The 13,538-nt window shown below is 39.3% G+C and overlaps 1 protein-coding gene across 1 annotated transcript in view; it reads right to left on the bottom strand.

Annotated features, from left to right (window-relative positions):
• Positions 1 to 306: 306 nt before the first annotated feature.
• LOC125096203 (phospholipid-transporting ATPase IB-like) overlaps positions 307 to 13,538 on the bottom strand; it is a 220,820-nt gene continuing 207,588 nt past the window's right edge. Inside the window, 2 exon segments of the mRNA XM_047722951.1 lie at positions 307 to 695; positions 6,409 to 6,497. Coding sequence (XP_047578907.1) covers positions 574 to 695; positions 6,409 to 6,497 — 211 coding nt within the window. The 3' untranslated portion in view covers positions 307 to 573.

The raw sequence follows: 13,538 nt of genomic DNA on the forward strand, positions 1-13,538 counted from the left end.
CTGCTTGTGTTCCCTTTCTCTTTGTCAAATAAATAAATTAAATCTTTTAAAAAAATCAAGAATACTGTGCAAATTTCCTACAAATAAGATATGATTCAGAGTGACAGGACATACTATTTAGAAAAATACTTTATATTTTTTATATTTTTATATTTTATATGCTTTTATATGCTTCCTTTATATGCCACCTTAATCTGTGAGTTTTCTGTGTGGCTCCTTTTCAACTAAGATAGGCTTGTTATGCATCATGGCCTTTTATCCTTTTCTCCTGAAACAACTTGCACCAAAGCTTACATTTTAGTGAAACAAAATGCCTTTAATTTTGTACTTCAGACTGAACTGACAAATTATCTCAAAACAACAGAAAAGTAAACAGGTTAGATAAAACACTGAAGAAAAATTAAGAAAAATAGGCTTCCCCCATTATGTATATCCAAGGATTGCGACTCAGTTGATACATAAATAACAAACTGTGCCCAGAGCCACAAGAAATGAGTGTTTGGGCTGTTGGCATGTTCTGCAGTCTCCGGGATGGACATGAGAACACAGGATGTCGTGGTCTGAGCCTTACTTCTATCTGGAGTGGGAAGAGTCCATAGTTACCTTATCCTGTTTGCTTTTAGTAGTGTTGTAAGAACGGATTAGTTCTTCTTGAGTGATCACAGCTTGTTCTACTTGAGAAAACGCATACCCACCTGAAAATGTAAAGCACAGGGAACTCTGTTAGGAGCACTAATGCACAGGGAGCGTTCTGCTAGCAGAAAGTAAGACTCCTACCCAACGGAGATGAATTGGCCATTGGACACATTGGACAACAACTAGCCACATCAGCCAGGCCAGTAACAGACACAGGTAAAGCGGTGAGGTATGATGAGAGAACGGTAATGCAGCACCTTGCAGATTTGGCTATATTAAAGAACCACTTAGGGGAGTCCTTTAAACATACCCATTTTGGGGGCCACATTTGAAAGAAGAAAAGTAACTTCTATCCATTATTGGATTATTGGATTAACTGCGGTGCTTCTGTGTGGAAGGAAAGATAAGTGTCCCAGACCTCTCCCCTCAGTAGCATCTCCTGAAAGCTGGTAAAATCCCAGGGTCCAGTACCAACACTTGGACCAGTGGTTCTCACACTTCATTGTGCACCAGAATTCACTTGGTGACCACTGGTCCCACCTCCAGAATTTCTGGTTTAGTAAGTCTGCTGCAGGGGCTCAGGAACTGACATTTCTAACAACTTTCCAGCTGATGCACCTGCTGCTGACCTCAGTACAAGGCACAGAGAACCACTGTTGAGGCCAACTGAACCACAGCCTGTGGGTGGGTGCTGGTAGCAATAGCTCCCAATGGCTGGGGATGGGCTTCCTTCTCTTTCCTGCCCACTGAGAGGAACTCAATCACAATCAAGGTGAAACTTTGGCATTTTTTAGAACCACCCAAGTGTTTCCCCAGTGGATCCAGGGATGCTCTGAGGGGCTCTGAAGAACATAATACTGCAGGACAGGGCCTGCAGGTATAGCAGGAAAACCCAGAGGCAGCATTTCGGAGCATTCAGAGGCCTCCTCTTTTGGAGAGTGGGCCCACTTTATGTCAGACATGCCAACAGCCAAAGGTGAAAAAACAGCTGTCCATTTTTACATTAAATGTACTAATCACAAAAACAAGGAGGAACATAAAAATGAACAAATTAAAACTTAACCCCGTCTTCTTCATTTACTCCCCCGCCACCATTTTAAATGGAAGATGTGATAGCATTTTAAATTGTCTCTCCCCACTCTGTCCCCACTTTGACAGAGATAAAACCTTTTCTCCTATTTTTAATTCTTGTCTTAACCCCAGGGACCCAGGAGGGTCTGAAAAGAATATTTTGGATATGGCCTGGAAAAATATTTCTTAGTTTTTACAAGATGTGTACACAGAGAGGATCTTTTGTGAGCTGATGAAGTTTCAGCCACATTGCCTCCATTCAAGGGTAGATAATGTCTTAGAATTTTCTTTTGTATACTAGTGATTTGTTTTGATTTTTTTTTACTCATTCTAAATATTTTCATTTAAACCTAATTTTCCTAAAAAGTTTCCCTAAATTGTATAAAGATCTGGCCACAGAAAACAGTATCTGCTGCTAACTCAGAAATAAATGGTATCTTTTGGAAATCTGGGCTGGTTTTCCAATCCTCTGTGTTCTCTGGGAGGAGAGAGAGCTGAAGAGGGACAACCGGGACCAGGATCCTCCACCTGTCCAGCCTTTACCCCTCAGCCTGACAAAGATGCACCATTAGGTCACCAGTTTCTGCCTGATGAACCTTTAGCTTCCATTTACATCCAAATGAGGAGCTCAGAGGAAGCTTCCAACTCTTAGCCTTTCCCACTTTCTTAATCTTTCAGGAAGTTCTGACAGCCACAAAGTAATGATGGGGTCTGGGGAAAGCCACCCATGTACCCAACTCCTGAACTTTCCTGGGGTGGTTTCCCAGTGCATCAGCTTTCTAAATGCTCAGCTGCAGCCAGAATCTGGGAGGACGGGGGACAGAGGCAGGGGAGGTAAGGAGAGGGAGATAGAAGTGAAGTATGAGGAATTTTCAAGTTATTTTCCCCCCTTCACCTGGTAAAACGTTTAGCAGATTTCAGAATCAACCATGTCATTTCTTATTATTTTGGCATAATCATCTTATTTAGTTCACTTCATTGTAAATTTTGAGAGTCTGATAAAATCTTAAAGTCAAAATTTTCTGGCTCAAGGAAGAATTATTAATTGCAATTAACAGAGAACCTCTACTTCTTTTTTTTAAGATTTTTTTTTTTATTTATTTGACAGACAGATCATGAGTAGGCAGAGAGGCAGGCAGAGAGAGAGAGGAGGAGGAGGCAGGCTCCCTGCTGTGAGCAGAGAGCCCGATGTGGGGCTCGATCCCAGGACCCTGAGATCATGACCTGAGCTGAAGGCAGAGGCTTCAACCACTGAGCCACCCAGGTGCCCCAGAACCTCTACTTCTTATTTGAGGAGCTCAGAGCACTTTACAAATTCAAGTTAATATTGTGGTGAAGCACAGAAAAACATACAGGATCCAAAAACCTAAAAACTGGCTGAGGAACTTCACCTCCAGCAACAAAAAATGTCATAGAGAACACACCTTAAAATCTCTTATAATCCTATACAATTTCTAGCTGTCCAATAGTATTTTCTATTTTGCCATTTTTAAAAAGTGAGTCATGAAAATAAATTTTTTCCTATACAATATTTTTTAAGTATTTTTTAAGGTAACTGAAATATACTTTTCTATTTCTCATATATATTCCACGACATTTTAAAGTCCTTCATATCTTCATATATTACAAAACTTTTGGTAGTGGTTTTAGGACCATGTGATTCCTGCATAAACACTTATCCCTCTGTTCAAATCTGGATACACATGTCCTTTAACATCCCATATTACCTACAGTGACCCCAGTAGCATGAAATACCAAAAAGGTAGAACTAGGGCAGCTCAGAGAGGGTAAGTAACATGCCTTGTGTTGCATAGCAAGTCAAGAGGCAGAGCTGGGATGCAGTTGCCCATCTGATTCCCATATGTCAGCTGAATTCCCATGGAACTGAGCAATGTGCCACTTTGGAAAGAGACAGACCGAAGTTCCAGTCTGTCTTTTAGTCATTTCTAGTTATATAATCCAAGGCAAGTGACTAAATTAAGGCAAGTGACTAAATTTGCTGAACCATCATTTCCTTCCTTGCAAAATGAGGATTCAATCAATTAGCTTGTCATTCAACAAGTAGTTAATAACTGTCTCCATATGGTGGCTCCAAATATTCAGTGCAATAAAGGCCCAGTATTCAACAGTGGCCAAGATCAAGTATGTGCCCAACAAATACTGGCTCCATTTTGTATGTATTTATAGTTGATATTGGACTGATGGAAGAAGAAATGGCGATTTGTTAGTATATGTAATCCTGCTTGGACTCTTGTTAGTCAATTAGTTCATTCAGAAAGATTGTACTGAGTGTCTACTATGTATATTCATTCTTGGAATAAATTAGTGAGGCAAAAATCCTTGTTCTTACAGAGCTTACATTCTAGCAATATAAATATGTTAGCCCATGAAGATAATAAGCATATAACAAATAGTTAATCATATAGTACCCAAGAGTATACTAAAGAGCTATGAACAAAGGAAAAAGCTGAAATCGGTTGGGATTGTGTAGCAATAGAGAGGTCAACGTAGGTTTCATTAAGAAGGTAATATTTGGGCAAAGACTTGAAGTAAGAGAGAGTGAGCAACACAGATAACGAGAGGTTTGTTTTCTAGGCTGAAGTGTCAGCCAGTGCAAATGCCCTGGGGTGGGAGAATTCCTGATATAAGAAGAGCACAGAGGTTGGAGTGCAATGAAGGAGGAAGAAGATTAGATGACACCAGGAAAGTAACAGGGTCCAGATCAAGTAAGTCTTTTTTGGCCATTGTAAGGCTTTTATATTGAATGTGATGATAGCCGTTACAGGATTTTGATGTATGGAAAGTTGATGTGCCTATGCTGACATGATTTTAAATGCATCACTTTGGCTGCTGTACAAGAGTCAAGGGTAGAAGCAGGAGACTTGTTAAGAGATTGTTGCAGTAACACGGGCAGGTCATGGTGGTCCAGACCAAGATGCCATAGGGGTGTGAGTGAGACATGGTCTATCTCTAAATACAATGTGATGGCAGAGACATCTAATACATTAGAAGAATTAAAAGGACTACAAGGATTTTGGCTTGAGCAATTGGAAACGTGCAGTTGTCTTCAGGTGAAGACTGCAGATGGAACAGTCTTGGTGGGAGAGGAGACCAAGGGCTCAGTTTTGGACATCATTGGTAGCCTTGACTGGAAAAATGTCAGTTAAGTAGTAGGAGTGAAGGTATGATGGAGTGAGTTTAAGGGGGAATGGAAGAAGGGGATTTGGAGAAAATGGATACAGACCATTTGACCAAGAACTGTTGTTGCAAAGGAGTTCAAGAAATATGAAGCATGTTCTAATGGGTGAGGTGTGGTCCAGAGAAAGTTCTACTCTTTGAGACAACCTTTTTTATGCTGGTAAGAATGATCTAGTAGAGAAGAGTGAAAAAGTGGTGACATAGGAGATAAAGGAAAGAATGACGGGAATGAGGTTCTTGGGTACGCAAGAGCAAATGGAGTCAGTGGCCACGCACCGGCATGAGAGGCAGTCTGTGGAAAGAAACAGGAAGGCAGAGTGTGTGGGTGGGAGTGGCTGGCAGCTGAGGAATTTCATTTTTGGCCCATTTTTCTCTGGGATGTAGAAATCAAGGTCATCATTTTTGAAAGATTAGAGAAATGTTAATCCTAATCCTTAAGACATCTGCTGTACTTTGTTTTCTTGTCCTGGTACATTTTTTACTTTCGGTTACCTTTCAGGTTCTGTTCCTTAAAAATATGTAGGGAGAGGGGGAAAAGCAAAATGCTGGACACATAATAGGAAGAAGTGTGTGTACGTGCAAAGGAGAAAGAGCGATCAATCCAGAGACACATAAATCTCAGAGATATGAAAAAAAAAAGGTAATTCAAGAATCTAGTATTCAGCACTCATGTTACCAGATAGGAGTCACAGAGGACCTAAATCTTTCATGTAGGTACTTCTCCGATGTATTTCTTATTAAATGACAGGAAAATGAAATAACTTCTAATGGTTTTCATGTCCAACGTGGGCTATGTTAACATCATACCCCCAAAAAGGGTACATAAGTTTTCTAAGGATAAAAGTTATTTGGAGCCAGATACCATTTTTCCATTTTAAATGGTATGTTGGGAGTCTGTAAGAGGATCTTGAGAATGTGAGGATGTTACATTTAAGGATGTTATCATTCAGGAATGGTTGACCAGGAACTGCTTCTTTTCTGACTGCACTGGCTTTAGGCCAAGAACATGAATTTGATGAATCCAGTTGAGCCTTCCTGCCCTATGACAACTACCTTACTTTTTAAAAACACATTTAACACCACAGGTAGTTTCCTTTAAAAAATTTGTGGTAAAATGTTACATAAAATTTACCATCTGAATGGTGTTTAAGTGTACAGTTCAGGGGCAGTAAGTACATTCATAGTGCTGTGGAACCGTCATCATCATCCATCTGCAAACCTCTTTCCATCTTCCCAAACTGAAACTGTGCCCATTAAACACCAAGTCCCCACTCCACTGCCCCCCATCCCCATCCCCTGGAAACCCCCATTCTCCTTTCTGTCTCTATGAATTTGGCTACTCTAAGTACCTCATATCAGTAGAATCATACAATACTTGTCTTTTTGTATGGCTCATTTTACTTGGCCTCATCTCCTCAAGAAGCACCTAACATTGCATTACCCACCCTTCATGTCGGTAGGTGGAGTCTCAGCTTGTGGCCTGATGTACAGTACATTACTTACGTGGGATGCTTCGATCAAAAGATTCACTCTGGAAGACTATCTCTTGTGGCGGGGTGGCTAGGAACATTTGGACCTTTTTTGCCTCCACCCTGTGAGTAAATCAATCATAGCCTCGCTTTAGTTCATTCGAACAGATTTCAAAGAAATTTATGGGAGGGGGAGGTACAAGGTAAAAGAAAAAAAAGTCTTCCTCTTTTTTGGAGAGTGTTCATATATTTAAAATAAAATTTATATTATCCAGACACTCAGCAAGGTGCTTCATCTAAAATAGGGGTTCTCCTTGTGAACATTTCTTATATATAGCTCTCCTAACTGCCCCCCCACAACCTCAGGAATTGAATGGAACGATGCAAGTCCTGTCAGTCCTCTGGCCTCCCAGAGCACCTTAGAGATTTTATGGTGTGTATTTTCAAAATCTGTCTCAATTTCCTGGTTCAAGACTCTGAACAATGTGTATCAAGAAGGGTCAGTCAGCTTTAGGCACAAGAAACACCTTCTCTAAACCCTCCAAGGCTTACTATGGAACTGCACTGGAAGCCCCAAGTTCACTACTGTCTAAATTTCAAAGAGTTGTGGAATCATTGTGGGTAAACAGAGCGGCATAATTAGGGAAGTCCATGGTTTCTTCTTTTTTTCTCTATAAGCCTGAAAAATAGGGTAAACAACAACAACAAACCCCATACAACCTAAGCTGCTCTGTTTTCTCACTTCTAAGATGTCATCAGGCCATAGGGGCCTTTTTCTGTTTGAGGATTTGCCATGTATCCTGGTATTTCCAGAGATCTGAGGGACTCACAGCTGGTGTGACAAATTGCAGCTGTTTTCAACAACCACAACTGTACCTCTATCCCATGCCCTCCTGTGGGAAGAGGGCCTCCTCTACAGCCAGCTTCCCTTTTGTGACTCAGAGGAAGGTTTCTAAGGACTGTCTGAAGGAGCAGCTCCTGGGGTGGTACAAGTCAAAAGTCATTACCAAGGGGCATGGCCTTGGGACTGACTACTGACTTCCCCCTTTGAAGTCCTCTCTAGAATGAAGGTGATAATGTTCTGAACCAGAATTAAAAAAAAAAAAAAGTTAATCATAAAAAAGGTTGGAATTTTCCAAAGTTGTTGAAAGACTCAGATTAGGATTTTACTTTTGTTTGTATATCCAGGAGTTGAAGAGCACTGGGCTCTGGGCTCTCCAGAAACCACTTACTCATTTGCATTCCCTCCTTGTTTTCTCCCTTTCTTCCTCTCCCTGTCTTCCACTTCCTCTCTGTCTGTCTCTGTTAAATTTGTCACATATAAAGCATTTACATCATTAAAAATTTAAAGAGACCATATGATAATTGACTCTCTCTGCTTGACTTATTTCACTCAGCATAATCTCTTCCAGTCCCGTCCATGTTGCTACAAAACTTGGGTATTCATCCTTTTTTCTTTTTTTTTTTTTTTTTTACAGCTTTATAAACATATATTTTTATCCCCAGGGGTACAGGTCTGAGAATCACCAGGTTTACACACTTCACAGCATACTACTACTACTACTACACTACTCACCATAGTACATACCCTCCCCAATATCCATAACCCCACCCCCCTCTCCCAACCCCCTCCCCCCATCAACCCTCAGTTTGTTTTGTGAGATTAAGAGTCACTTATGGTTTGTCTCCCTCCCAATCCCATCTTGTTTCATTTACTCTTCTCCTACCCCCTCAACCCCCCATGTTGCATCTCCTCTCCCTCATATCAGGGAGATCATATGATAGTTGTCTTTCTCTGATTGACTTATTTTGCTAAGCATGATACCCTCTAGTTCCATCCACGTCGTCGCAAATGGCAAGATTTCATTTCTTTTGATGGCTGCATAGTATTCCATTGTGTATATATACCACATCTTCTTTATCCATTCGTCTGTAGATGGACATCTAGGTTCTTTCCATAGTTTGGCTATTGTAGACATTGCTGCTATAAACATTCGGGTGCACGTGCCCCTTCGGATCACTACGTTTGTATCTTTAGGGTAAATACCCAGCAGTGCAATTGCAGGGTCATAGGGTAGTTCTATTATCATATGGTTTCACTTATTTGTGGAGCATAACAAATAGCATGGAGGACAAGGGGAGATGGAGAGGAGAAGGGAGTTGAGGGAAATTGGAAGGGGAGGTGAACCATGAGAGACTATGGACTCTGAAAAACGATCTGAGAATTTTGAAGGGGTGGGGGGTGGGAGGTTGGGGGCACCAGGTGGTGGGTATTGTAGAGGGCACGGATTACATGGAGCACTGGGTGTGGTGCAAAAATAATGAATACTGTTATGCTGAAAAAATAAAAAATTAAAAAAAATTTTAAAGAGAAAATATGTAAACGTAGAGAATAAACATTCTACTTCCTTTTCCCATCTTCCTGGTTCCTCACCTCTGTTGCTTACCAGTAATCACTCCTAGTGGTCTCTTAGCTAGTTTTGCAGAGTTGCTTTAGAAGGAAAAGTGCTCAGATGTCATTATCCCTGCCCTTTTGCACTAAAGGTTGCATATTGTACAAAGGATTCAACTTTTTTTTTTCTTTTCTGTTAATACATCCTGGAATCATTTGCACTTCAGAACACAGAAAGCTTCCTGACTCCTTTTCACAACTAGAGAGTACTGTAGTTTGTGAATGTGTACATGGGTGTGGTTGTTCCTAAATGGTGGTTGTTCCAAATACTGCTGCAGTCCCTAACACTAGGACATATGTGAGTATTGGGAGGATGAGAAGGGGTGGTACATCCCCAGAAATGGAATTACTGAGTCAAAGGCCATATGCAATTGTATTTCTGATAGATATTGCTAAATTACCTTAATTCTTTCCTTTCCCAAGTTTTCACCAACCAAGGGTGGCCAACAATGATTGATTAAAAATATCCCTGTATACTTAGCATTTTCATTTCTTATTATGAGTAAAGTTGAGGATATTTTCATATGTTTAAGAAACTTTAGTATTTCCTTTCCTGTGAACTGTTTATACTTTGCCTAATTTTCTACTGCTTAGGTGTTTGGTTTTACGATTTCTGGAAACAATTTATCTATTTGGGAGGCTAGCCCTTTGTTATGTGAACTTTATTTTTGTACATTGTATATTGTGTTTATATTTTCAGTTTGGTTTCTTACTTTTGAGGTTCATTTTGTATGTGATAAAATGCATAAATCTTTAAAGTACAGTTTAACAAAACTATTTGCCTGTGTTTCAATCTCCCAGATCTGTTTTTTATACCAGTACCATACTGTTTTGATTGCTACAGTGATATATATTACTTTATAGTAAAATGTCATATAATTGCTTTGTAATATAGTTTGAAATCTGAAAGTGTGATGCCTCCAGCTTTGTTCTTCTTCAAGGTTGCTTTGGTTCTGTAGTAGTGCTTTGTGATCCTCTGTATGTCTGTGGTATCGGTTGTAATGTCTCCTCTTTCATTTCTGATTTGAGTCCTTGCTCTTTTTTTCTTCACAAGTCTAACCAAAAGTTTATCTATTTTGTCTATTTAAAAAAAGTCATTAATTGATCTTTTCTGTATTATTTTGTCTCTCTTTCACTTATTTCTGCTCTGATCTTAGTTAACTATTTTCTTCCTTCTGCTAACTTGAGGTTTAGTTTGTTCTTCTTTTCCTAGTTCCTTAAAGTGTAAGCATGAAGTTTTTAATGTGAGATGTCTTTGTATCTTAATGTTGGTATTTATTGTAATGAATGTCCCTCCATAGAGCTGCTTTTACTGCACCCCATGTTGCCTTCCCATTTGCATTTGTCTCTAGATGTATTTTTCTTTTTCAGTTTCTTTTTTGATCCACTGGTTGTTCAGTTGTATGTTATTTAATCTCCACACATTGTGAATTTTCCAGTTTTCTTCTTGCAGTTGATTTCCAGTTTTACACCAGTGTGGTTGGAAAAGATGCTTGATAGGATTTCAATCTTCTTAAATTTACTAAGATTTGTTTTGTGGCTTAATGTATGACCTATCTTGGAGGTTGTTCCATGTTCACTTGAGAAGAATGTACGTTCTCTTGCTTTGGGATGGAATGTTGTGTGTGTATCTGTTAAGCCAATTGTCTAATGGGGTATTTAAGGACAATATTTCCTTACTGATTTTCTGTCTAAAAGATCTATTCATTGATGAAAGTAGGGTATTAAATCCCTTATTATTATTATATAGCTGTTTATTTCTCCTTTTGGGTCTGTCAATATTTGCTTTATACATGTAGTGCTCCTATGTTGGGTGCATAAATATTTACAAATATCATATCCTCTTATTGGACTGACCCCTTTATCATTATGTAATGCCTTTGTCTCTTGTTTTTAATTCTGCTTTGTCTGATATAAGTATAGCTATCATAGATTTCTTTTGGTTTCCATTCATGTGGAATATAATTTTCCATCCCTTCACCTTCATTCTCTGTGTGTCCTTACATCTGAAGTGAGTCTCCTGTAGGCAACATATAGGTGGCTTTTGTTTTTCAATCCATTCAGCCATCCTTTGTCTTTTGATTGGATAATTTAGTCTAGTTATGTTTAAAGAAATTACTCACAGCCATAGGCACACCTCAGTGATACTGCAGGCTTGGTTTCAGACTACCGCAATATAGCTAATATTGCAATATATTGAGTCAAGTGGATTTTTTGCTTTCCCTATACATATAAAAGTTATGTTTGCACTATATTGTAGTCTCTTAAGTGTATCATTGCATTATGCCTAAAAAGAACAATGTACATACCTTAATTAAAAATAATTTATTGTTAATGTATGCCTACCATCACTTGAACTTTCAGCAAGTCACAGTCACTGTTCACAGATCACCATAAAAAATAATGAAAAAGTATGCAATATTGTCAAATTACCACAATGTGACAGAGACATGAAGTGAGCAAGTGCTGTTGGAAAAATGGCATCAACAGATCTGTGGACAGGGTATTCCACAAACTTTCAATTTGTTTAAAAAAAAAAAAAAGGTCGGGGGAGAAAGCCGTATCTGTGAAATGCCATAAGGAAAAGCACAGTAAAACAAGATATGCCTGTGTATACTTATGGCCATTTTGTTCTTTGTTTGCTGTTATTTAGTAATTCCTTTGTTCCTTCATTTCTTCTTCTCTTTATGATTTGATGATTTTCTGTAGTGGTATGCTTAGATTCCTTTCTCTTTTGTGTGTGTGTGTGTGTGTGTGTGTGTGTGTGTGTGTGTGTGTATTTACTATAGGTTTTTGTGTTCTGTGGTTACCATGAAACTTACATAAAATTATTTATATTTTAAGTCTATTTTAAGTTGGTAACAACTGAAGTTCAAATGCATTCTAAAGGTCTGCATTTTTACCCTCTTCATCACTTTTTATGTTTTTGATGTCATCATTTACATTTTTTCTCGTGTACCTACTAACAAATGATTACAACTATAGTTTCTACTACTTTTGTCTTTTAACCTTCATATTAGCTTTAGAAATGATTTATCCATCACCTTTACAACATCAGATTATTCTGAACTTTACTATACATTAAACTTTACCAATGAGATTTATAATTTCATGCTTTTCTATTACTGACTAGTGCCCTTTCATTTCAGTTTAAAGACGTCCCTTTAACATTTCTTGTAATGACAGGTCAGTGGGGAGGAACTTCTTTAGCTTTTGTTTGTCTGGAAAACTTTCAATTCCAGCTTTGCTGGATACAATATTCTTGGTTGGTAGTTGTTTTTCCTTCAGCATTTTTTTTCTTTTTTTTTAAATTTATTAATTTGACAGAGAGAGATCACAAGTAGGCAGAGAGGCAGGCAGAGAGAAAGGAGGGAAGCAGGCTCCCCGCTGAGCAGAGAGCCCAATGCGGGGCTCAATCCTAGGACCCTGGGATCATGACCTGAGCCGAAGGCAGAGGCTTTAACCTACTGAGCCACCCAGGCGCCCCTCCTTCAGCATTTTTAATATAGCATCCTACCCACTCTTGGCTTCCAAGGTTTGTTCTGAGAAATCTGTTCATAGAGTTCCCTTGCGTGTGATTAGCTTCTTTTCTTTTGTTGCTTTCAAGATTCTTTGTGTTTGATTTTTGACAGTTTCATTATAATGTATCTTAGTGAAATATTTTTGGGTTGTACCTGAGTTGGGAATCTTTCTGTATTGTGTACCTGGATATGTGGGCACATATTTAGAAGTCTCTTGGGTAAATGCCTAGAAATGGAATTGTTGGGTCATGGGGATAAGCATTTCTTTAAATTGATTAGAAATGGCCAGTTGCCCAGACTGATTGTTCAAGAGTTACAGTTGCTCCTCATCCTTGCCAACAGGTGGTACTGTCAGTGCTGAGTACTCAATAGGTGCCATATAGGTGAGTGTTAATTAATCACTTCACTCATTTACTTTAGATTTGCCCATACTTCCAATTTTGCTTTTATTTTTTTTAATTTTATTTATTTGACAGAGAGGGAGATCACAAGTAGGCAAGGGAGGGGGGAAGCAGACCCCCTCCCTGCTGAGCAGAGAGCCCAATGCAGGGCTTGATTCCAGGACCCTGAGATCATGACCTGAGCAGAAGGCAGAGGCTTAACACACTGAGCCACCCAGGTGCCCCTGCTTCTTTCAAAATAAAAATTTTTCCCCCAACATTTGATGTTTTTTTTTAATTTTTATTTTTTTAATTTCTTTTCAGTGTAACAGTATTCATTGTTTTTGCACCACACCCAGTGCTCCATGCAATACATACCCTCTCCAATACCTACCACCTAGTTCCCCCAACCTCCCACCCCTCGCCCCTTCAAGACCCTCAGGTTGTTTTTCAGAGTCCATAGTCTCTCATGGTTCACCTCCCCTTCCAATTTCCCTCACCTCCCTTCTCCTCTCCATCTCTCCATGTCCTCCATGTTATTTGTTATGCTCCACAAATAAGTGAAACCATATGATAATTGACTCTCTCTGCTTGACTTATTTCACTCAGCATAATCTCTTCCAGTCCCGTCCATGTTGCTACAAAAGTTGGCTATTCATCCTTTCTGATAGAGGCATAATACTCCATAGTGTATATGGACCACATCTTCCTTATCCATTCATCTGTTGAAGGGCATCTTGGTTCTTTCCACAGTTTGGCGACCATGGCCATTGCCGCTAAAAACATTGGGGGTACAGATGGCCCTTCTTTT

Source organism: Lutra lutra, chromosome 3 (assembly GCF_902655055.1).
Source record: "Lutra lutra chromosome 3, mLutLut1.2, whole genome shotgun sequence".
Classification (NCBI taxonomy): domain Eukaryota; kingdom Metazoa; phylum Chordata; class Mammalia; order Carnivora; family Mustelidae; genus Lutra; species Lutra lutra.